A 26,280-nucleotide genomic window follows, 5' to 3' on the forward strand; every position below is an offset into this window, starting at 1 on the left:
AGATAGTTATGTGAATTCGCTACTTATATTTCTCCTTCACCGTGTGGCAAAAGACTCTCTTTTTCCAGAGAAGTTTTTTTATGCCTACAACTACAGTTTATTCTGTACATGCCCCTTTGAGTGGAGCTCCAAGACAGTCTCCAGAAAGCTAGCTGGTGTTCTGCATGACCATCGAGGTTATTACTGGAGGACTTTTCTTCCAGGACAATTTGCCATGTGGAATGGGAACTGGATGGCTGAGCTTGTCCTGTTTTGTGGGCCAACTGTGCAGCGTGACTGGGAAGGCTTTGGGTGGCTTCTCTCTCTCACCCCTACGCTGCATTACTGCCTTGCTGCCACACAAGGTTGCAGACCGCATCTCTGGGACACGCAACTGGTATTCTGTAGGTGTCTAAACAAATCAGACAGCTACACAGCTCTTTTGTTCATATTGATGAGGAAGCCTCCAATATACCTTTGCAATAGTCTCACAGTATAACAAAATAAAGATTTCCCTTGCGGCAGAGAAATCTTATTCCAAGGTAGAGACCTGACTATACTATATATAAGAGTTATGTAGAAGAGTTTTAAGAGCTAACTCAACATATCTGCAAGGAACATTCTTCATGGCATTTTATGATAATTCTCTAAACATTTGTACTTACTGTTGCATTGAAGTCTAATGTACGTCGTAAGTGCACCTGCGTTCCTGCAGAACTAGGTCATAAATTCCTTCAGTCACATTCATCAAGGGGTGAGTAAATTTAGAAAAGAAATGTAATGGAAAATCTTCTTCTCTGTGGTAAGCTTGTACAGCTCTTCTCAAAAGTAATATGTCAGATGGTTATATTTGGATACGTGGGATTTAAACCCTTCTTGCTTTTGCAAGTCAGCAGTTTTTTCTATTCCTCACTTAATTGAAAGGACAAGATAGGGATATTTTCAATATCAACTTTCCATGACTGTTACAGTCAATACATACAAAGCACTATATATAGCTAATTATTTTAATTAAACCTTTTCTTTTTACTAAGAAGAGTTCACAAACAGGTCTAATGTCGTTATTTTATTTCTACTGTAGACAAATGCCTTCTAATTTTTTTTAATTATCCTGGTTTGTCCTCCCCCCAAAAAACCCCAAGATTCTTTTTAGGGTTCTTAATCTAAAATAAATTAATAACATAAGTAAATTAACTGCTTTTTTGTAATACTGTATAATGTTCATTGAATTTTTAGATTACAGGTCAAACATCCAAGTCTGAACATGTATCTAATTCAAGAAATAAAATTGAAAGCATATAATTAGAAGTATGTAAATCATTTGCAAATCATCTCCTTTAAGAAGACGGTCACACTGTCACTTCACAAAGAGTCTCAGCATTTAACGTTACTGTTCCCTAGGCAAACTGGTTGTTACTGTCCTTTTCCAGGCTAGCAAATGCCTTGCAGCTAACCTTGGAATTAGAAATGTTAGTGCTTCTAGTCCATTCAGTGCAAAGAGCATGTCTATCCATGCCCTCTTTGCTTCCCTGTGCTCTGTCAGTCTGTACCCATCTGTTAGAGCTTTTCTTATATTTAGAGTGTAATACCTTTTGGGGCAAGAGCAGCCTTTTAATCTTGTGTTAATTCAACAATGGAGACGAGAGGGTCTTGATGCATAACTAGGATCCCAGGTGCTGTTGCAATAAAATGAATGGTAATGACATTTTCTTTATGCTCTCAGCTAAAGGGTTAGAAACTTGCTTTGCAGTTTTATGTGTTTGGAGTCCAAATCATGACAAAAAGGGTTTGAGCTAGGATACATTGCGGTCTTTTTTAAGAAATAAGTACTGTCCTCTATATAGCAATATAGTTACTTTAAAACAAAATATTTTTTATAAAAATATGCAAAAAAATTGCACAAAACAAGACCTTGAAGAACATTAGTAGTTTTAATGTTGCTAGAAAAACTTGGGTCCGTATGGATGCAGCGTGGCATAATTTAATTGCCTAACTTCTATCATAGCTGGTAAATTAATCTCACCTCTGCCCTGATGTTCTCACCTGCTCAGGTCTCACCATCAGAGAAACTCAGGCTAAAGTCTTTCGGTACTTTATTTACATTGCAATTTCTTGGTCCTAACAGTGAGTGTATTAACAGTCCGGACTCAGAATCTGCAAATAGATTCTCCTGGGGGCAATGACATTGGCAATCAATACCTGAAAATCTCTGTAAAAGAAAGTATTATTTATTTGCAACAGCAAGATATCAAAAGGACTGTATTTTTTATAAAAGAAGTGAAGTATGCTACACGTATTTTCATACTGCCTGTTTAACCACGAGCAATCTGCGAGAGTGAGCCTGTTTCCTTCTGGACTCTTTTAAGAGTCCTCTCTGCTTCTCCAAGCTGAGTAATGCAATAGGTGATCCCTGACAGTCGATACCTTCCCCACTGCTTCCGTCTCCCCCACTCCAGCAATCAAGACAATTTTCAGCGGCTTCTACCTGTTCAAATGCAGTCTCTCTGCTTGGTAAAACAGGAGCAGATGCCTCAGCACATAAGCAATTTCCTTTAGTAGGTCTAGTTACATATGAAAGGGTAATTGCAGAATTGCAACGAAACCATGCTTGTTTTCATCTGACCAGCCTGCATAATCAGACAGGGGATGATACGATACGACAGTATGGAGTTCAATTCAGGTCAGTATAGACTGTTGCGGTCTACATGACATCCATCTCTCCTTGTCTTCTGCACTAATAACATCCATGCTAGTTAGATAACAGGTAAGTATGATAACCCTCACTACAATCTTGTCCTTGCTTGCTCCATAGATGTCGCAACGTCATCTAAGTCTTTTGCTCTGCATTCTTACATAAGGAGCCACTGTGTTTCTTTCTGGACCAGGACCCTGCCCTGGTCAGGCAGCTGTACAATAAACAGTATTAACACTTGATCTGCTCTTGCCTAGTCTTAGTTTTCTGATCCTTGGATGACAACCTAAATAATATTTTTCAGTATGATGTTTTCTGTGTGTCATTTGAATCAAGGAAGCTGAGATCCAAACTTTTTTCTTTTGTTAGGGGAAAATCAACAACAGGGGTTATTTTACTCCAGATTATATTTTAACATAAGAGCAAAACAAGAATTTGCGATATAATGAAGGCTTGATGTGAAAAAAGGAATAAAAAGGAACGAAGAAAGCTAGTGTGTGATTAAAGGTACAGCAGTTCTGAAATAAAACATCTGTGTCTGCAGACCTGACAGGTCTTTTTTAAGTACATAATATAAGGAAATCCCAAGTATTAACATTTTTATCTATAGCTATCTTAGATCTGACAATGAAAAATTATTTATAACAATAAGGCATAATTATTTTTACAGCATCTGGCTTGTGTAAAACTTTATAGACTGTAAAATGCCATGACATACTCTCACAACTCCATGCTGATTTCTTTTGCTGAAAGCAGTCACAAGTTAACTTTAAGCACTATCCCTTGGAAGTACGAAAGAAGCATGAATATTTTCTGGGGTATGCGAAAATGGAAGAAAGTTTAGAAAGAAATGAGTCTTGAATAATTTCTTCATTTTTATATGGAAATTACTTTCTGTTCTGATAGCAGGAAAGCCCTTCTTTTATCAAGCGCCTGCGCTGTTAAAAGGCAGGAAAAAGTATAAATAAATAGAAAATAAGAATATACACAAGGACATTTCTAGATTAAAAATGTAAGGCATACTCGTGCTATAGAATAAAAGAAAAAACAATTATAGTTATTATGGGATGTCTATGGACTGCAATATGGCATTCTAACACCCTAGGATCTCTACCTACGTGATGGGGCTGAAAGAGGCAGAGCAATCAGATATTGAAGTAGCTGCTGAAAAGATTTCAAAATACATAGTAAAGGCGTTGTGGGTTTAAACTGGATAGAGAGGTTGTAATTTGAACAGCTAAGCTATGAGCTTTGAAACCAGAAGTAGAGATTTCTGAGAAATCCTAACAAAACATCCTATTACTTCAATGTGTAATATATGCTAAAGCTTTAGCAAACTGGTACAAAGCTCTCCAAAGAGGGTAGTGTGACCCTAGAACAAGCTACCCAAAGAGATGGAGACCTCTCCAGGACTTGGATGAAACAAGATATTTCAGACCCAATTTAGTGCTGGCAATAATCCTGCTTCAGCTAGCTGGCTGGACTAAATAAACTCCAGAGGTTCTCTCCAGCCAACATTTTTATAATTCAAAGTACAGCAGTTAAGAGTTAAGGGGTCTGATGTAATTTCTAATTGACTGAGCAAGGTTTTTACGCACAATATTTTCAACTTTCAATCAATTATACTTTACGGTATTTCTATTACAGAAACCACATGGAGACATCACAAGGTTATTTTACCTCTTGGGAGTATTCCCTCTTATGGGGTGTACACTGAGCAGATTTTCCCCAAACGTGTGAGACTCAGATTTCTATTACACTTGCAGAAATTGGCCCAGATACAGCTTTTCCGCTGAGATAAAAACTGCTTTCTGGAATTAATGAACGATATGTAGGTAATCTCCAGTTAGACACAGCACGACACTTTCGACTTTGTCAAATCTTAGGGGCTTCATCCACAGACCAGGTTTTCACTTTTCACCTAAAAACTGTCCAAATTTTTTGTCCTAGGTACAAAACCTTGAAAATGTATTAATAACTATATAAAAAAGTCACACTCCCTTTAATTAGGTACTTTCATCCCTATTATTTTCTGGGCTGCAAATGCAATGGGGTATCTGAGTCCTGGGGTATTTTGTGATTGCTAAAATGGTTCAATCAGAAGGCAAAGTATGGTGCATAAAGGAAAATATAGTTTAATCAAGGAACTGAGCCTGTAGAAAAGAACAGCAGGGAAGAATGACAGAATAAAAAGTACTATCCAAAGCAGCTGAAATACAAATAAATGTTAAACTAAACGCAAAGGAAATGATTCAGTTCAGTTTAACAAACGACACTTTGGTTTGGCACAGCTCCATCATAAAAATACTGTTTTGGGTTTTCAAATGTGGAACTGAATGATTTCCACAAAACTGATGTCTATGGCTATTTTAAAATTTAAATGTGTATTTTTAATCCTGATAAGGTCTGGTATACACAGGTCTGAAATGAGGGATGTTAATAAAGAAAACCTTTCCGAGAAAGTACATTTTACATATAAAACAGGCAGAAAAGTAAGGCTAGGTTTGCAGATAAGCCGTTATGAGAACTTCTTTTGTAAGTATAGGTTTCCACACACACTTCCAGCACATAGAATGGTAGGTAGGGGTTGGAAGGGACCTCTGTGGGTCATCTAGTCCAACCCTCCTGCCAAAGAAGGATCACCTACAGCAGGCTGCACAGGACATGTCCAGGTGATTACAGTTGTGCATATAAAATCCCCTTGTAGCAGTTAAACTCTGTGCCTATTCTAAGACTGACATAGGAGTGAAAAAACTGTGTTTCTGGTTGCGTTGTACCAAAATTTGTGCATCACTACGATTATCTGCAAATAGGATTTCCTCTTCAAAAACTAGATGAACTTTCCCTCCCTAATTATACTTATTCAAAAGTGTAACCCAACCAGCTAAAAGAAAAATTTTCTTTCATAAATATTTCACACTGTAAGCTTCTCCAAATTTCGCCTCATATATAGTATTCTACACCAGAATTGTTTCAACCATTCAGGTAAGGTACCCAGCAGACTTTAAAGAAATATTTTGTAGTTCTTTTGAAACAAATAAGTGTATTTATTCACTAAGATTTCTTCATGATTTTAAAGAATTAATGTATTTTAGTTCTTACAAGGCTAGAAATTGTGAATCTCAAACATTAATTCTTGGAAAATGTACACATCATGCATACAACAACAGCGCTATTTTTACTGAGGAGCAAAATTCAAAAGGGTTCAAAAAGCACTGCAAATATTTGAAAGCTTTGCAGTGTAAGGTATTCTCCCGGGGTTTAATATTTCTGTTTCAACTGCCTTAGAATACTTCGTCACTGTGAAATGCTTCAGTAGTGTGGTGCATCCTTGTATTTTCAAAGGATGTAGAATATAATAAGTGCTGTTTGTAATTATTTGTGAGATGAGTGCTTTGAAAAATTTCTTAGCTTCAAAGTAGTCGTCTTGTTTTGGTCATCTAGTTTATTCCTATTTATTATTCATGTATGACAGACCAGACATTAATTATTTCTTGTAAGTGCTGCAAGAAATGACCCAAACTAATTGGCTGAGTCTCTTAGATACTGATGCCCCAAAATACTTCACAAGAGTGGCAACCATCAACCATTTCCTTCATATATTAATTAGAAGAGAATTTTCAGGCAGGTTAATTCTCTTCCCCCCGTCCCAACATACAAAATAGGCAGATGAGTATACAGTTTCGTATGTTCCACAAAAAACAGTGGTCATTCAATGTAGATACCCCAGGTCAACAGAGCATTATCGTTCATATGACTAAATTGAAGATATCAGCACTTGTGCAAGAAACAACTATATTTTTATATTCTTTTTCTTAAAGTCACCTGTTAAAAAATTAGAAAGGGTCATGGTTCCAAAGTATCAGGCTCTGTTACTACCAAATACAAAAAATTCAGAATACCAAGAACCAAAAATACAATCAAGCAGACTAAAAGAGAGATTAAAATCAAACATTCAGGTACAGAGATGACAGATTGAAATGAACAACTGATCACAACTAGTGAATGATATCCTGTGCAATTTAGTTAGGTTGAAGCAGTTTCCTCCCCCGCAAAGATTCATAAATCTACACGTCATTTCTAACCTGATGGATTTGTGTGTTTGGAGCAGTGAAATTAGACCAATATTTTATGGTAGAATACAGATTTCTTGGCCAAGAGCCTTGGAATTTTACAATTACTCTTTCTGGCAGTGAAGTGGATCTACTTAGTTCTATCAAGGCAACAAAACAAACTGAACTGATGTTCCCACCCTCGACAGATGTGATCAAAATGGGGCCAGGGCGTGCTGGGGACCTGGGCTGAACCTTGCCACCTGCCTGACAGTGTGAGAGCAGATGCCAGCTGCAGTCTTTCCCCAGACTCCTGTTGTAGTTCATTATTACTAGCTCTTAAAAAGATAAACATTTGTTGAAATAACTAGAAGCTGTTTTGTCATAGGTCCAGACTCAAGCTGCAGAAGGTAGGTCTGGAACACAGATCTGCATGAATGTACCTGCATGCAGCAAACACTTACATCACCTGGGTCCAAAAGTTGATCATCCTTAGCACTATAGTTTTACTCCATGTCTTTTGTTAGCTGACCAATGTTAAATTCCATTACGTGGTACATACGTGTCCTTCAGCACTTGTGAAAATGGCTTATAACTTTTCTGCGGCCCGAAGTGAGGTATATAAATCTGAAGTGAAAGCGACTGAAGGTACAACCCTATTTTCAGTATTTCCTACTGGTTCCACTCAGGTGCTGCACACCTCATTCTGCACCTAAATCTGCCACCGGTTGCCCTGAGAGCTAATTCAGGGTATAAATGCTTCACCAGGAGCCAGGCATCTAAGTCCCTTTAAAGGCAATGTCTGCAACTGTGTGATAAACAAAGTGTGTGGGGGGAAGTTTTCTATTGCAGAGTATGTGAAAGTACAGTAGTTCAGTCATGACTGAGTTCTTGTTTTCAGAAGTGCTGTAAATTACAAAACTATAGAAAATGAGTAAAAACCTCAAGTGAGAGTAGAGGTATTTTATTGAAATTAAGATTTAAATAACTGCAGAATACCCTTGACAGACCTGATTTTAAAGCTTCTCCCAAAATAAGCACATACGCTTTATTTTCTCTAAAAGCACAGGGTTTTTTTGGAGGGTTTTGGGGGGGTGGGGGGGGGGTTTGTTGTTTTTTTTTTAAACTTTGCTTTGATAAGGACTCCCCCTTAGAATGATGTGGGTAGACTAATAAAAAGTTGCAGCTGAATTTCTGGTGGGCAGGAAGGAATTTTTTTTCAAGACATTTACAGAAATTATACCTGACAGTTTTGACTATCTAAGGGAACCAGCATCCTGACTCTTGGCCTTCTGCTATTCTCCTCACTGCACTCAAGACAGTTGAGTTTCAACAGCTCATATGGTTCTCAGAGAATGAATGCCTTTAGCAACAGGAAACATTTTTGGTTTATCTGTTTCCCATAGAGAGAGATCGAAAAGTCATTTCTCATATTTGATAGGAACTTGAAGGAGAATAGCTCGGTATATGCTCATTCGAAACAGCAGACGGCGAGTAAAGAACCTATGCCTAAATCAAATGCCAGTTAAACCTATAGAAGTGAGAGCCAATATATTGAAGTCAATGGAGTTTGAATGGCAGGATCAGCCAGAAACGACGGTACAGTCTAGCCTCTACTCCGTGTCAGCTAACAGAAAGTTAATCTTATTCTTACAGGTTGCTAAAAATAATGCCATGTCTGAGAGAAACCTCTGTTTCACCATTGAGAACAAACAAGAAGAACATGAAAAAGCTAGAAGGGAAAAGCAGGCCAAGGAGCGTAACGCTGTCTCAGGGGGGTGGGAATGGCCAGTCCAGGAGTCATGTTTTTATCACACGTTAGAGTCCAGCTGCTGCACATGGAACAACTGTTTCCTGAGATGGGAGAACTTGCTGAGGTAAAGGTTTCTAGCACCTGAAAACAGTGCCCATACTGCATGTCTTCCAAATACCTCATGTAATCAGTTAAAATATCAATACTAGAGCTAAGCAAGGTACCCATATTTTAACATTATACTACACAGATAAATGTCCCAATGCCACCACCTCACGACAGTTCATGAAGAGTATTCTCAGATACGACATCTTTCTCATTTTGCAATTGCAAGACTAAATTTGTGAATTTAGCCATGTTTTTAAACTATTTGCAATGAGAACATTGTCTGAATAAGGATAAAAAATGAAATAAAGGCTTACAATTAGGCCCAGAAAGAACAAAGCAAATACACTTTTCGATTCTGGGTATTTTCATGGGGAGAACTTTATCACTCCCATTGCCCCAATCAAAATGTAAATTAAGCACCTCATTTATTCAAATTAGCCAGAGAAATAGATACACAGAAGTAAATGCTACTCCCACTAATGTCAGTGTTGTGAGATCTGGGCTATGGTGCATATCTGATAGCACAGCTACGTCCAAAGTATTATGTTAACAGTACTGCAGTTGAGTACTTTAAATTGTTTGCCTGCAGTGTTAGCAAAACCTCGGTCTTGATGTCTGTGCTGCAGGCTTTCTGAAGAAACATTAAATTGAGTAAGGAGGTTGCTAAAAGATTTTTTTCTCCCTCTGCCTCTCCCCTCCCAAATACAAGCAAACGTAAAAAGCAAAGGAATCTTTTCATTCTTGGCATGGTTTTCCTCTCTTAGAGCAAATCCATCCTTATATTTCAGCTGTTGTGTGCATTGCAGCTTCCACACCCAGAGTACTAGTTCTTCAGGCAGACACCACCTGAGACACTCCAGTGAAGAATAAGAAGAATACTTTCCAAGGGTGAGACACATTAAATTTAATAAAAAGTATAGGAAATCATATTTTTGCATTGTATCTCTTTAATGCTGCTGATTAGAAAGCCTCCTAATGCCTGGAATAAGCTTTGTATGAGATGTATTGATGGAAACTTGAGTCTCCAGTTTTGGTATTAATGCAATGAAATTAAAAGTTTAAAAATTAAAGCCTGTAAACAGAAGACTAAGGATCATGCTTTACTGCTTTGCCTGCAGCAAGAAATCTCTTTTACATCTCTCCAAAACTGCTCAAAAATTTCCAGCTGAGGTCTTCATACACAAGAACAGAATATCCTTAATGTCTTACAATAACACTACCTTTATTATACCCCAAAGCAAGATTTCTCCTGTGTGCATTATTTGTTTGTGATTTATTATGATCTCCAAATTGCATTTTACATCGCTTAATCACTCATATCCTGAATTACGCCTACCATTTTCCTCTCAGTATATCTCCTACATGGATGTTGTGAGATATAAGGGACTGGTCATTTGAAATTTGCTTAAGGTGAAATGAAAGGCTAGCTAAACATAACCAGCTGTGTATCACCAGAGTAGCAAAAAATATAGTGTACACAGGGGCCAAGACTTCATTGTGTTTCACCAACAAGTAGTTTGCATGTGGAGAGCAACAGAATTTGCACTGATTGAAGAAATTACATAATCTAATTTTTCTGCTTATATGTGTGACACCTGAGTTTAAACAGAAATTTTATCAGTGCTGAAGTGGTCTTTGCAAAACAATGACTTCATGCCAGGTATCTGGAGTTTTCTGAGCTTTTTTTTTCAAAACCAGTTTCTGATACTTTAACATTTTAAAACTGTTTTCCTTAAAAAAAGCAAACAATCCCCCCCCAATATTTATTATACATTTATAACATCTAAATATTTTAGACTATTTATGGAAGTGGTATAACATCTTTCCAGACAACACACTTTTGGAAAGAAAACTAAAATAAAATCAGGCTGTAAGCTCAGCAATGAAGCCCTTTTGCCAGTCAGGAGGCTAAAGGCTAAGGGTATACACCACTAGGAAACACCTTGACCCATCCAACGAGGAGGTACGTTTCCTGCAGCAGTCCAGTAGTGAGCGGCTGTTAAGGAGCAGTTCCTACCTAGGAAGCCTTCTAGAAGATGATCAGTGCGTGATAACCCAGATACAACACTCTTCGCTGAGATGCAAATGGTACTTCTGTGGAATGGCTCTGTTTCCAGTCAAACTAGGATTGGTTCTAATGAGGTTGTTGGGACATTTGCTTATTACTGCCATTGCCCAAGAGAGGACAAAACCGAGAGATGAAAGTTAATATTTTTGTAGCAATAAATACCAAGATGCCCAGGGAACATGAGGAGAATTTCCTGAAAGCCGCCTCAGCTCAGAGAAAAGGGAGAGGGACAGGCTGCATGGGGAGCGCTGCCAGCATCCCCACCACGGGAGCAAGGATGCAGCCCATCCTCACCATTGGGACTGCAATGAATGCTTTGAAATCAGCTATTGTTTGTGGCCTGCATAAGCTGACAATGTGTCTTCATAGTTACTTCCCACCAGAGAGACCCTTTTATTATTATTATTATTGCTGTTGTTGTTATTATTATCATTATTATCTGAATTTGTTTTTCTGTTGGCAGTATTTGACCAATTTCTGCACAGTGGCCTTTCTTTGTACATTCTCCCCTACAGCTGCAGTCTTTTCTTTGAGAGGTTTGCACTCTATGGGGAGTTCAGCAGCAGGTCACAGACCTGTTTTACAAAGGGAAGGAGAAATAAACAACCAACTAGAAGAATAAAAAGACTCCACAAAGCTTTCAGTAACCTATGGACAAACTGGAAAGGTGTATTCATTGGACTGACTTTCTTCTTTTTTTTTTCCTGACCCAGCATCCTCACGTCATCTGAGGTAAGGCATCTTTAACATTCTTGCCATTTTTCCTTCAGACTTATCATTATTAGATGATATTTAATGGGGTTAAGAGAGAGGGAAGAAATTAAAGGAGATGAGAATCAGACATACTGCAGTTTGAATGCACGTAATTAGTCACAAGCGTTTGCACCATTCCCCCCACTAAATATTTTTTCCATTGGGAAATTCTGTCTCACCATTTGATCCTCTTTGTTTATGAGAGATATGTGTGCATTCTTTTCTTCTCACAGATAACTTAGGTAGTCTAAATTATTCATATGCTTTTTCAATGTGTCTTTAGTATCTAACAGCATAAAGAAAACTAGCAGGACTTCATCCTTCCAGTTAATATTATTGCTGGCCTTGTTTCCTCTTCTGCTTCAGCGAACACATAATAGATTTAGGCTAAAGGTAAGTACAAGTAGAATTAAACAGCTGGAGCAGAAAGAAAAGGGAGAAAAAGGGATGCTTGATGTTGACATAGAATCTAAGAAAAGCAAAGAAACAAGGCAAAAGATATGCACCTCTACAGTAAAGCCAGAATGACCCACATGGGAAGATGTGGAGTACTAGCTGTTGCACTAGCGGGTAACACACCGTCAACAGTCTACAAGTACCTGGTGATGCCAGGCCCCTATAAAAGGTATGTTGCTTCCCCACTGTACCATTACACATAGATACAACACTTGGAAATAATAATAAGCCTTAAAAAAGGAAGAGCTTAAAATCTGAATATTCAATCTGGAACACTCAAAATCAGAACGAAGGCTGGGGGGGGAAACTAAACTTTGGATCAAAACTGAGCAGTTTAAAAACATCTCTCTGCTGATAAACACCTGGTCTGCTGTGCAGAACAGCAAGCCTGCAAACCAGCTAGGCAATATTTCCAAAGGGATTTTTTAACTTGAAGGCATTTCAGGGCCTATCTGTTTCAATGTACAGTAAGGAATAATCAGCACACTCGAGGGAATGTCTCTGTTGAAGAATTTGCCTAATTTGCAAAAACAGGATGAACTTTCTCAGCAGCTCTTCTACGCAGTCTGTCTAGCCTTTTCCTATCTAGATCCTGAATTTCCCAAACATTGACTCACTCTTAAAAATCTCATTATTTTCATTTTTTTCCATTTTCTTTTAATTTTAACCCTCTTTTTCAGATTGACCTGAAATTCATAGCACCAACCTCTTTAGTCCGAGATTGCCCGCAAACTGATCCTTATCTCTAATTGAATAACTTTGTTAGCACACTAGCCACATGCAGTTTGGGCAACTCCTTCTGTAAAGGTTTTAAATAGCCAGTGACCATGAAAACAGAAAAAAAAGAAGAAAATCTCCCACCTCCCATCATTCGCCCCCACTTAAAATCAATCATTTAGAGGTATACAAATGAAAGACACCAGTCAAAGCTCAAACAGACAGTATTTAAAGATTATGGGAGAACTCTTTTTTTTTGTCTAAGTAGACAGAAATGTACTTTTCAATTTACAAATTTCGACAAGACTTCTTAGGAAAAAAATTTTCAAAATCCTGAGATACAAAAATATGGAATTCAAGCAATTCCTTTTGTCTACAAACAGCATTAAATAATTGTGTAAGATTAAATGAAAAAAGGAAATAATGATAGCTCATACAAGTGTTTTTATATATTTATATATTTCTATATTTGGACTTATATAGATGCATATGCACATCTGTACATATATATGTGTATGGCTGAAAGAAGAACTTACCTATGTCCCAAGTAAGGGGGTTATTCTGTTCCATCTCCCTTTTCCCAATTACATACCAAATGCAGGCCATCCAGTGAGCAAGCAAGGCAAACATGGACATGAGAAGCGTGAGAACAATTGTGCTGTGTTGGGAGTAACGATCCAGCTTCTGAAGGAGCCGCAAGAGACGTAGCAACCGCACTGTCTTTAGGAGGTGGACAAGGGAAACCTAGGAGAACAGAGAGAGAAAACAACTTCTCAGCAGTTCGCTTCTGACACAAAACTCGCTTGTTTCAATGAAAGGAAACTCTAGCATTTAAAGCTCTATGAATTTTTGACCACTCTTCACTTATGCTTAGCTTAAATCTTAACACAGCAGAGAACAGCAAAGGAGATGGTTAAAAAAGAAGTGTTTACTTTTGCTGCATGCATACATATTTACTATTTCTAATTTAAACCAAACAAACTTGAAATATAGAGAGATCTTTTATTTTGTCTTTTCATTGATGCAAAATCTTCTTTTGCATTGAACTTCAAAATTTGTGTATGTGCAAAGATGGATCCTTCCCTGCTCTAGAAAAGAAATGTAATTCCCAAACTGACCAAGGTTCATTTGATTCCAATATGAAACCGCAAAATAAACATTTTCAAGCACACCATAATTTTCAGTTTCTGCTAACAGCTAAACAGTAGGCATAACTCAACTATATATGAGATAAAACCAGCTTTAATAATTGATAATTAAGCCTGGAAGAGGCAATAACATATAGTAGGTATTTTGCAGAAAAAGGAAGAACAGAAGTGAATGGAGACTGCGATTTATTCTTCAGATTTAAGCCTGTGTTCAGGGGCCTGGGCACATTTTACTGCTCTGTACTAATTTGGACTCCAGAAGATCTTGTGTTAAAACTTCTAATACTACATCTTAAACTCCTTACCTAAAAGGTTATTGCCTTTCAATTGTATGTGGCAAAAGCAGCACATATTCTGCTCAGCACCCTAAGTGTACATAAGTTTATAAGGTATGTGGGCTCTGGCCTCAGAGAAGACGCAGCAATGCACAAAGTGAGCAGTCACTGGATGACCCCATCCCCTCCAGAGCATCCTCCAGCCTACATCCACACCAAAGCATGAATAGCTCGCAGTTTTGCATGGAATATACTTGGCTCATGTTTCAGCTGTTGGATAGAGTTAGCAAACAATATGCAGATTAGAATCCCAAATATTTTTAATTTAGTTGTCTGAAGATTAAATAGGCATAGTTTTCATTAACAGTAAGCTTGGTTTTCCTGTTCATTAATGAGGCATTAGGATTAATGCCTACTAGGTACCCGACCGATACAGATACATGCATCAGCTAGAAAAATAACATCAAATTTGACATGTCTTCCCACAGCCTTCCCAGAGCACAGTAATGAGTTCTCTGAAAAGAAAGTCTAAAAGCATAGCTGGATCAACATCCTTTAGCACCTGTTAATCCAGAACAACCTGCAGCTAACTCTTTCTCTTTCTGTTACCAAAACCAGTAATCTGAAATCATAATTTTATAGATGTACATTCAGTAACATCTAGGTCCAGTTGATTGACAAAATCTGTAACATGGGGTATTTTAGATTTATTCATGAAGACTTAATGATTCATTGATTTTATTCCTATCTCAGGAATTAATTAGGAGGGAAACCTGTAAAAAAGAAGATAAAAGATCTACAAACATTCTTTTTTCTTGATACTATGCTTTCGATAGTGCAGAAGTAATTCTCCCACGAGCTTCTTCATGTAGCATTTACAGCCCATTATTTATTTTTTTTTTCTCAAGAAACTTTACAGTTTTTCTCATGTACATAGCAGGGGAAAAGAGAAAATCAACAAAAACATGACACATTTAAAATACTTTGAAGTTCTCTGCTGTCAGGAATAAGGTCTGACATTAGAGCATATAAATAGTTACAGGATCTTCTCTTCCTGCATTTATTTTATCCATCTTATGTCACCCACAGTAAGTCAGTGAAATTAGTTATATCTGTGGCCCTAAAGAAGAATATCTGCAAGTCTGAGGCAGAAGGCTGTAAAATATTTGATGGAACTGCAATGTTTGTATTAATACAGTCATATAACTATTAAAATATAATTGTTCTAATTGTATGCCATGCCACTATACCAACTGCCTCTTTTTCTTTTGTAATTAATTTCCAGAAGTCTCCTTTTCTTCTCGTCAGCTTGTTTGAACCAAACATGGTTCTGTTGCTCTCTTAATGTAAAGGGATCCCTATTCACGACTATCTCTCCAAGGTGTTGTGGTAGTATATAAACATATATATTTTGATTGTAGAAGTGGTATGCTCTTCACATTGGAGCCTTCATCTTTACATGGGTGCCTTTGTTCTACCACATCACAACCAAATAATGATAACTTCAGTGAAATTTTTTTTAGATTCTTACATGTAAGAAATTTCAAAAGGGCTGTTATGATAAAAAGTGTACTTTGCTAGTTATCACTTGTGACTAAATTCTGTCTACTTTTATTAAGTTACAGAACACTGATAGATATAAAAACAGTGAATCACATATCATAATATTATTTTTCATGTGGAGATGTGTTTCTTTTTAAGGCTTAAAGATCGCCTCATTTCAAAATAATTTCTGCATAAATTTGAACACAGAAGTAATTAATCATATGTAATTGCACTGAATTTTCTCATTAGTTATGACAAACACTCTTCTTGTATTGTGTTCAATCTGTCATTGGAAGACCTGCAATGCCATCAGCCAGCTTCCTTTTCTATGTCACAAATTTAGAAAGACAAAATGAGGAGTCAGCACTCGTGCTTGTGTAGATTTTGCTTTGCCCACAGATATAAAACCATCTAAATTTTCCATTTGGTTGATCATTTTAGACTGGCTGCATTAACCTTTTTCTCTCAAAATGGCAGAGACAGGATTTTGTCTAAAATTGACACAAACTCAATCATGGCATAGTGCTGAGAATTACTGAGAAATAAAGTTGCTGCGAACTAGTGACGAAATCCTCTGCTTGGAAGAATCATCTCCTACAACAAAAAGGAACCAATAAGAAAACATGACACATTTTAAGTAATGTCTAGTGGCAGGGACCTTTAATCTTTTTTTGTCTTCTTGGTTAGTTGGTTTTCTTTAAAAAATGGCACTCTTACTCTATAACCACCAATAGTTAGAGAAGAGCAAATTACGTAATTATGCTTAATGACTGTTTTTTTTACTTTGGCAGAATTTAACACCACATTTCCAGAGATTAAAGTGTCCTTTAAGTCAGATGAATACAAGGATGGAGGGAGCTGGGGTCTCAGCAGGCACTAAGGTTAGGCAGGAAAGTGCCTGAGGTCTCAGACCTCCAAAGAGTCAACCACTTAGTGGCAGGGCAGAATCCCTGCAAGGTGTAGAGGTGGTAGAGCCAACTCATACAATTTCACTTTTTTTCTTTGGAAATATTTCCAAGGATGGCGAGAGACTCCACAGTTTTTGCATGCACTCTAACTCCACAAATCTCCAACTGGAGGATGACATTTGTGTGCCATACATACATAGGTATGTATGGCACTATACCTATAGCTTGCAGAATTTAGAGCATCCCTAAAGGGCTGGCGTTTGTGCCGGGGCCTGCACAGCAAAGGAGTGAGATGCTCCCTGATGCCCCTTCTCACCGTTCTGTTGAGGCAACATCTGAGAGTCGATGGAGTGAAAATCTGAGAACAGACATGAGGAAATGGCTTATTAAATCAATAAAGTCGGAAACAATGGAATGTGATTAACACCTCCCCCCGCTCTTGAAACAGTTGATAGTCATTGGTATCTTGAGGATTATATTAGCAGTTGCCTTGTCTTGCCACGATGGGAAATACGGTATAGTAAGGCACTGTGTTTGCATCAAGAAATCATATAGAGAACTAAACGACCAAGTTTGCTGGGATGAATGCAGGGTGCAAATTCCCAAATTCTGGATTTGCTCTCGGTTACCAAGGGAAAGAGAGGGCTGGCCCTCTACTCTCTACTGTGTAGTGGTCTCTACCATATAGCAGCTAGCTACCAAAGTCAGGCCAAAGCGAATGAAGGAAGGAGATTGGACCTTGCAGAAATTTTTGACAAGGTATTCAACTCTTGGAGCATTCAGGCAGCTATGCATATCAGTTAATGTTAATTATGAGATCAACATGGCTATATATGCTTTATTTCCTGGGGCTCAGTGTTAGGACTTAATCTATCATTAATTATCTCATTAAGGATCCATTACTAACAGAAGGACATTTCAGTGTCCCTGGATGTTCTTAGTCACCATATTAGCGATCTTAGTAGGTAAAGAAAGTTTAAAGGTATAACAGACAAGAGATGTGTGTTAATCATACTATAGCAGAATTTTTAATATTGTGAAATTTTAACTGTAAAAATAATTATTGGATAGTACTTTCTTTTCCAGAATTCAGTACGGAAAGCAAATCAGTCTACCCAATGAAGAAAAATAAAAGAAAAAAAGATCAACTTTGTTTTTTAGCTTTCTTCTTGAAGAAAAAGATCAGACTTTGTTCACTCAGTAGAACATTCTTAATGGAAATTAAAGCAACATAGTTGTGCTGGATGTTTGGTTTTAATGTAGGGGATAAAATGAGATAGTAGTTTATTTAAATAGATTACCCATTGTTTATAAAAAAAACAGTGACTGAAGAATGTGGAACTATTAACAGTCTGGTTTTAAAAGCCACAGCACTAGCATCAGATTGACAGTTCTTCATGTATCAAATGGAGTGAAAAGAGAGATCATCAAAGGAAATGAAACTAAATGAGAATATCAAAGAGGATACATTACACGGGAGGTTTCCTGACTAGTGTTTTTCTATGTTTTTTTCTGATATGTGTCTATCCTATCCTCTGTGTGCTTATCTGTAACTCACATTTAATGAAAATGAGATTGAGTGCATCTGTCCACAAAAGATCAAAATTCTGAGAATTAGAAAGTGGACAGCTTAAAAGCCTAAGTCTCTTACATGAAAAATCCACAAAATGGAAAAACCTCTGCCAACAATTTTTTGCAAAATTAAACTTTCTGATTTGGAGGGGAAGGGGGTGTTTGAGTCTTTCATTTTTTTTGTTTGGCTGGTTGTGGTTTGGTTTTTTTTGCTTAGTAGATTCTTGCTCTATTAAATCTAATAGGACTATCAGTAGAAAAACCTTTGTCTTAGTATGTAACCCATCATGACTGTGACATCATCGAATATTAAACACACACAGTTTTCAAAGCAACTTAAGCATTTTGTCACGATATTGCTAAAAATGATGAGTTGAAACCAAAGCCAAAATTAATGACAATTACGAGTAATATATATTAGAACACACAAAAATTGGTAATCATGCTGTAGTTTTTTGCACTAGAATATAGACATAAAGAGAAAGAAGATTCCTGGCCAAGTGAAGAAAGCTGACCGTATGGACCATAGCAATGATTTGCTTTACCACAGTAACAATTTATGAGTCTTGAAAAATTAGTTGAACTTACGCAGCATAAAGGAGCAAAAGACACAGAGACACGTATCTGAGTACCATAAGTAACAATGAAGCTAGCACAGGTGCAACTGTTTACAAAGTAAGGATAAATGAATTAAAAAAAGATAATACATATGCGTCTTTCGTGATAATGAACGTCCACTTTGACACCCCATCTTGTAATACTTTTAATCAACATGTACAATTAGATTGTATTCCTTCCTTTAACATCCAATGTGAAAATACATTCCAAAGTTGAAAAAGACATCACGGTATTTTAGTTAATTCAGTTTTGGCTTCCAGACCTGAAAAAAAAACAAACCAACAAACCCCTCTTGAAAAAAAGAACTATAAAAAAGACACATTAGTACTTACCACAGTGACGTTGAAAGCATAAAGAAGATCAAAAGGAAGTGCAGCTATTAAATCAATGATAAACCAGGTAGTCACGTAGTGGATACAAATAGATCTTGCTTCAAATATGACTTGGCCAGACTTGCTGACATATGTTGTTCGGAAATTTAAAATAATATCTGCTTGACAAAGAATGAACAGAATCAGAGACAGTGATTTCTTGATTCCTGGGGATAACACCAGGAATCCACCATAACATTGATTGTTTTTATTATGCATGGCAAAAAGCAGATGCATAATCTAACACAGAAACAAATAAAATATAGTGCTAAGAGATTCAATTATATAGAATTAAAGTAATTCATGCACAAAGTTGCTCTTTGTAAGGAGTAAAAAGAAGGTTTAAAACATTTAAAACTCACTGATTTCTAAGGGAGCTTGAATCAAAATAAAACCCACTCACATTGCTCTTTAAATGGTACCAAATATTGGTACAGTATTTTTCTTAATGGAATGTGAAGATGTGTTTGTTATGCATAAAACCTATTTACTGTTCTTCTGAGATAAAAAAATTATTAACAACTTTTTTAAAAGGTGCAGCTGAAGCTTTCTTTTAGTGGTAACTGTCCAGCACAGAGAACAAATGTCATCCTCAAGGATAACCACTTGTTTATCAACAGAGAAGTGCTGAACTCACTTGAAAAAAAAGTCTTTTGGGCTACGGTGGAGATGTGAATTGCTTGGTGGCTTGTGCAGTTTGCATGTTCCTAGCTAACATTCCAGGATGAGTGTCTTTCAATATGAGATATAGTTTTGACATGTCTTGCCAAAACACATTATCATTCAAATAAAAGCTCAGGTCTTGACAACAGAATCTCAATTATTTTCATGTCCTGCAAGACACAGACTATAATCTGTCCTCAAGCTATGGACCCAGTTTCTACAAACATTAGTAAGAACCACTTGTATAACTTTTACAATGTCAGGAAAGAATGCAGCTGACCATCAGGGCTGGTGTTTTACAGCAAGATAATTAGCCTGCTGCCTTGCAAATTCTAATGCTTCCTGTTGAAGACCATCTCATAAAAGAGAAAGAAGTGATCCCAAGTATTAGGAAGACATTCAAAGTATGATTGACTTTTTGCTCATTAAAAAATAACAACTGCAGAGTGGTGGTCTTGGCATCCTGAAAACCAGTGGACTTTCTTCAATATTCAAGCTATGAGAGGCAGCTTTGTAGATTTTAGTCTAGTGTGTAATAGGTTTGGCAGCTGTGTTATTTTGTAATCTAGGTAGCCTGTTATGAAGTGTTACAAGGAGGGAAGTGCATTCCCTGTGCCCTCTGCCTCTGTCTATGCAGCAACGGCAGCACTGACTCCTTTCTATCTGCTAGGTGATGCACAAGAAGATACACCTTCAGTTGCCTTTTCTGCACCTTGCTCTTGTAGGGAGGTGGCAGGACCAGCTGCCAAGGGCTGGCTCTGCACCACATACAGCAAGGAGTATACAGATGTTTGGGAAGTGTTTGCTGCCCAAACAGATATTTCTTACAGCCTCTGAGGAAGAGGAGGTAGAAATGCCAAATGGAATCATCTACAAGTGAAATCCAGCCTTTTGCCCACCAGTAGGCAGAAGGTATAGGAAAATTCTGTCTGCCTTGCAAATGGAAGCAAACACAGAATGTAAGTATTTCAGAGTTTCAGTCCATTCAAGGGATTTGATTTCTCTTTAGATGCAGATATTTCCTTTCCTCAGAGCTATATTCTCATGTGCTGTGTAAACCTGCTGCAATTCAGCACATTCCTGGAAAAAAAGAAAGATATGAAGTCCTAAAAATTAAGCTTACCTCAATTTCTGTCTCTTCATAATTAAAACATTATGAATACTAACAGTACTAGTATTATAACTTAGATTTAATGCAAATCAATTTAGAACTAAAAGTGGGTAGTAGTAGGATTACTAGTAAGAGTAGTAGATTCATCTACTCTTGGTTTTCTAGGCAGTTTCTGGGGCCTGAGAACTTTTCTTCCTGCTATACGCACATGAGAATGAATGCCTAATATCTGATATAACTTTTATCCTGCATTTTTCATTCAGTGTATGAGAAATGTCTGCAAAGAGCAGTATGCATGAATAAACAGACGCCCCTCAGAGAGGAAAATCGAAGGCTAAATTTTTCAGAATATGACACACAAAGCGTTGCTACCACTAGAGCCATAAAAAAGTAGCAGGTGAGCTTTGTCCCATTTGCAAGCTCTTGTACAACTGAGACAACAAAATGCAAAAATGAGCATTAATTTTTTTTTCCCTATGACTTATTTGAAAAAAAATAATATTAGAAACAAAACTTAATGCTTGTAAAGAACATGTACAGTGAAAATGGAAAAAAATAAACATTTATGCAGCTGTCTTTAAATGCGTCAGAGTTTATTAGCTTATGCTTGTTAGGTATTTTTCCCCTTTCCTGATTTTTCCTGTTTATGAGGGACATTGTATTTCACTTTTCCCCATGCATTGTCTCTTTTTTTATTGTAGTTTTTGTTTTCTGTGCCATTATTTCTGAGTCAAAAAGGCTTTGGAAATGACACTTTTCAACAATGTTGTTAATATAATGAGATCCAACACCTGGACTTACAGTAAAGGAGAGCACTGTAAAGCAGAGTAAGAGAAAAAGTATCTGAACAAGTTCATCTTAACTGAGTAAATCAACTTGATGTAAAACAATCTGACACATAAAAGCTCAATGGAACATGCTGCTTCATTGAGAGGGCGTGGATTGCCACTAGTGTATATTAAAGCAAATTTTAATTGCCAGAAATTTGTTTTAGAATTTTTTTGTATGAGAAGAACATTAAAAATGGAAATTGTTTGACCCTCACTCTACCAGGACAGCATTGCAGAGTGGTACCTACAGGACTCAAATGCTAGGGTGGTGCTGTCTACATTTGGACTAGGCAGATCCACTACTTTATAACAATTTTTTTTCATGTCTGATGAACACAGATACTCAAATAGAGCAGGCACAGATTCCATGCAGAAATTACTGTTGAAGTCCTACAATAGAGTTTACACTATTGTTCTTGCAAAGGAGTTTGAAAATTAAATCCGTCCACCTACTAGGTTTACCCAGTTGCTTACACTTAATTTTAAATCTAATGGAGTAGCGGACACTCATATTAGTCTTATCCAGGTTTGAGCAGGAGATCTGTTTCAATCACGCAGTATCTATGACAGCATTTCCATTATAAGCAGCGATATCAAGCTTTCTATCCTTTAGTATATTTGTAGAGATCCTTTCCTCCATGTTTGCTGTGGTGTGCTGTCTGGAGATTGTGATGACGGAAGCTACGAAGAATCGAAGCTAAAGACCTTTACATTTCTGACACACAAAGTGTAAGAATGTTTGCCTAAAGCACTGCCAAACATGGGTATAATGTGTTACAGAAGTGTCAACATTACCATCTTGTTTAATTCTACTCAGATTTGTACTGAGATATCCGTTTTGTGAATTTAGATTATGCTAGAAAACGCTCTGATGATCTCTGATGATGCTCGGAACCACAAAATGATGTGACGAAATTCACAGCTGCTGTACAACAGTCATGTTTCATTATACACACTTGATTATTTCCCCTCAACTGAGAAAAAACCCAACCAGGTTTCAAAGTTCCATCTCCCTAGAGTTTTTCTTACAGTTTTTGTAACATAATCAGAGAAGCACTGCTACAATAGATCTGCTTCTATAAAATATTAATTAGACTTTTATTTAGCTTGTAGTATAACACATTTAATCAATTTCACTGTCATATGCATATTTTTCATATACATATTCTTCACCCTGAAAGAAATGATAATTCTGTTGCATATTTTTAGAGTTTTATAACAAACAAGTGATAATAGCTCTATTTCTAAAACATTTTGGTATTTTCTGCACTATTCTCAAGTCCTTCAGCGTGGATAGTAGAAATATTTTTTCAGCCATATTTCATACTATCTTTCACTTTTATGGCTGTTCTGCTTTAGCAGTGAAACAGAGGCACAAACAATAAACGTATGCTTTTTTTCAAGGACAGCTTATGCTCACAAAAACAGAGGCAGGACTGACAAATATCATTGATTCATACTATGTAGGATGATAAACACAGCATCGTAGTTGCCTTCAGTTTCAGATATTTACTGGTTGTTCTATGAGCTTAGTAATAAAAATTCCTAAGAGTTTCTAAAAAATAATAACTACCTAACATGGGATTAGACATTCTGTGGCAATTTGGGATAAAGGGTGAAAAAAAGTTATTTTTGACAAAAAATCCGTTACGGTTTGGATCTGGAAAACATGATCTTATCATATGCTGACATTGAAAACATGACATAATCTAAGATGTGCACTTGGAAGTGTAAAGAATCTTTCTTGGCGACCTCAAGTTCTTTATCAATATATATGTTTAGAACAAATTTTAAGCATGAATTAACATTCAGGACATTAAGGAAGTAAAGTAAGCCTTACTAGTTAAAAAAAAAAAACAACAAGCCAAATGAACAAAAACCTCACAAAATTGTAAGGTACAAAATAACCCAGATAATTCAACTGAAATGCAGACAACATCAGTGACTATCAAATTTACAACTTTGAAGTCAAGAACAAAACATAGTTCAGTTTAAACAACTAACAAAACTGAAGAAGTGTATAGCATATTATAGTCCATTTGTTTCTTATGTTCTAAAAAGTTGAAAACTAAAATTCTGGTTTTGGAATGAAGCAGGAAGATTTATCATTCTAAATGATGCTGCAGATGGTACAGAAGATTATTGTATAACAGAAGAGATATTAGACATTTCAAGGAGATTTTTGAAGACAATTCCACCTAACATTCTAAGTGGAACTTGTTGAAAGCCACTTTCTGAATCACCAGTATTAACTCCTAATAAAATCTCAGAAAATTGGAGAAATGCCAAGGAAATGGACTTTGCCGTGATAATTTTAATATTCAGGGAAAAAAAAAGCCCCACATTAAAAGTGATAATCCAGAAAATAATAGATTTGCTAATCACAAGAAAAACAGATCATTTTTGCTTAGGTTAAATGTGTAGTAATCACAATACATGTTAGAGTATAACTAATGCCATAAGCTCATGGAGGGCATGAAATCAACCCACTGTCTTTCACTAAGAAAATTATGTCAGATACAGCTATCGAACTAGCTGATTGCTGCAGAATACTTAGATGTGCTCAAGTTTTTTCACTCTGTATCATTGTAACCTGAGGGTCTGCACTAACCAGAATGAGACACAGGAAACAAAATCTGAACTTGGCTTTCTGCTCAGTTTCAAAATGTTGTTGCTATGGGTTTGTTTATATATGTAAAACTGTTTCTAGAGAATTCATTGTGGCTGATCAAATTCACAGTGATACAGTAGCTTTTAAGAAAGAAGATGGATGACTGTGGCCAGTCCAAATCCAAATCCAAAATGAGTCAAATATCTCCATCTAATAGGCAAAACACGCAAGAAGTTCTGGCTTTGAAAACAATGACACCAAAAAAACTTTATAATATTTAAGAGTGTCAGTATGGCCTTAGTACAAATCTGTGGCAAAACCAAGAATGTCACCTGTGAACAGAAAACAGTTCATGCCTTTGGTGAAACAACTACAACCACACAACTCTAGCATTCTCAGCTCGAGACAAATGAAAAAACATAGAGATAAATTATGAAAAAGTACCTGGACTTCACTTTGTATATGTTATAATTCAGCTTTCTGGATTTACTCAGCTGCAGCATACTAGCAGGAGAATTGACTTAACTTGTTTTCTCCACTGCTAGGCTAATTAGGCAAAATAGGCTACACTGGGCAGATATTGCGTTTAGGTAAATTCATTTTGGAAATCAGGTGTGACTTAGGAAATGAGGTGATGAACTTGCATCATTTGGATTCACGTTAAACATTCTTATACTGTATAACACAATGTCATAAGAAAGACATCTAAGTTACATTCAAGCACACAACACATATGTGGACTCATGTAACAAGTACATGAGGTGAATACATACATGTAGATGTGCTAGGAAGAAGAAAGGCAAGTTTGACTGTCATGATCCTCAATTTCATAGCTTCAGGGGGAAAAAAGATTGATTTGCATTTATCTGTACATGTTCTTTAGGTAGGGTACATTAAAACTGTATGAAGTAAGACCTTATCTTCAATCCTGTTAGCCATTATACCCAAGAAACCAGGAAGCAATTTAGTCCCCCACTGATAGGCTACTGAGGGTAAAGAGAAGAGGCAGAGAGAGACTCAGCACAGAGAGAGAATAATGCTGGATCATTCCTTTGAGGTATCGAAAAGATTTCTTTAGGATGTGTTTTTATCAACTGCCCAATTCTAGTCCCAGATCTGGGTCCGGAAAAGAATGACTTCCCAGTTTTCACTGGCAGAAACATTTTACGCTGTCTTCTGCAGTCTGAAGCTAGACAGTCTGCTATGATCATTTGATATATGCTAGTTAATCTATACTTTGTCAGTAGTGGATCTATGGCATTTCTGACAGTCTGATCTCTGCCATTCCCTCCCTTTTACCCATTAGAACTGAGTATCCTGAATTAATGAAATCTTTGGGGGAGTACTCGTTGTTCTGACACAGTGTTGATCCTCAAAATTTTTCAAGATTTAATGAAACAGCCTTAACACAAAATGACCTAGACACATATCTGAGGCTATCTGGTTCCATGGACAGAGGTTTTGCAGTTTATAATTGGTTCATGCTTGAAGGACTACTATTTTCATTCAACAAAATCCTCAGGCTGAAGAGAAGTAAACACAGAACACAGAAGTAAAATTGGAGATCTAAAAATTTTAAATTGTATCACCAAGCAGTCTCAGCTGTCCCTGCATTCTTAAAGCTACAAAAATATTCTGAAATTTTCAATAATACAACCCAGATGTGAAATTTGCATGATTTCATATGGTTCTTAATGAGCAAGGGGGTCAGCTCAACTCCACGGGTGCCAAGTAGATTTAAGTGGTTACTATTCACATTTACAGATGAGTATGGTAGCACCAGCCACATATATAACTACTTCATGCAGAGTTGCTTGATATAGGTAAGAAAGAAAGGTAACGATACTTGCATCACTACTATTGGGAAACTTCTCATTCACATTTGTCTCAGAAACCTCCAGTGTGTAGTTACAGAAGCCAGAAAAAGGATTTGCTCATTTTTTGCACATTAGCATTTGTGAAACAACTAAAGCTTTAACAGAGAAGGAGATGAATGCTTGCTTTAAATTCCCCTAAGCCATCCAGTGCACCAAAGGCTTATCAATGTACA

The 26,280-nt window shown here is 36.9% G+C and overlaps 1 protein-coding gene across 1 annotated transcript in view; it reads right to left on the bottom strand.

Moving 5' to 3' along the window:
* KCNH8 (potassium voltage-gated channel subfamily H member 8) overlaps positions 1 to 26,280 on the bottom strand; it is a 196,507-nt gene that overhangs the window by 56,734 nt on the left and 113,493 nt on the right. Inside the window, exons 6-7 of the mRNA XM_009938801.2 lie at positions 18,977 to 19,134; positions 13,115 to 13,322 (exon numbers count right to left, since the gene is read on the bottom strand). Of these exons, the coding sequence (XP_009937103.1) occupies positions 13,115 to 13,322; positions 18,977 to 19,134 (366 nt within the window). The remainder of the gene's footprint in view (positions 1 to 13,114; positions 13,323 to 18,976; positions 19,135 to 26,280) is intronic.

This window comes from Opisthocomus hoazin, chromosome 4 (genome assembly GCF_030867145.1).
Source record: "Opisthocomus hoazin isolate bOpiHoa1 chromosome 4, bOpiHoa1.hap1, whole genome shotgun sequence".
Classification (NCBI taxonomy): domain Eukaryota; kingdom Metazoa; phylum Chordata; class Aves; order Opisthocomiformes; family Opisthocomidae; genus Opisthocomus; species Opisthocomus hoazin.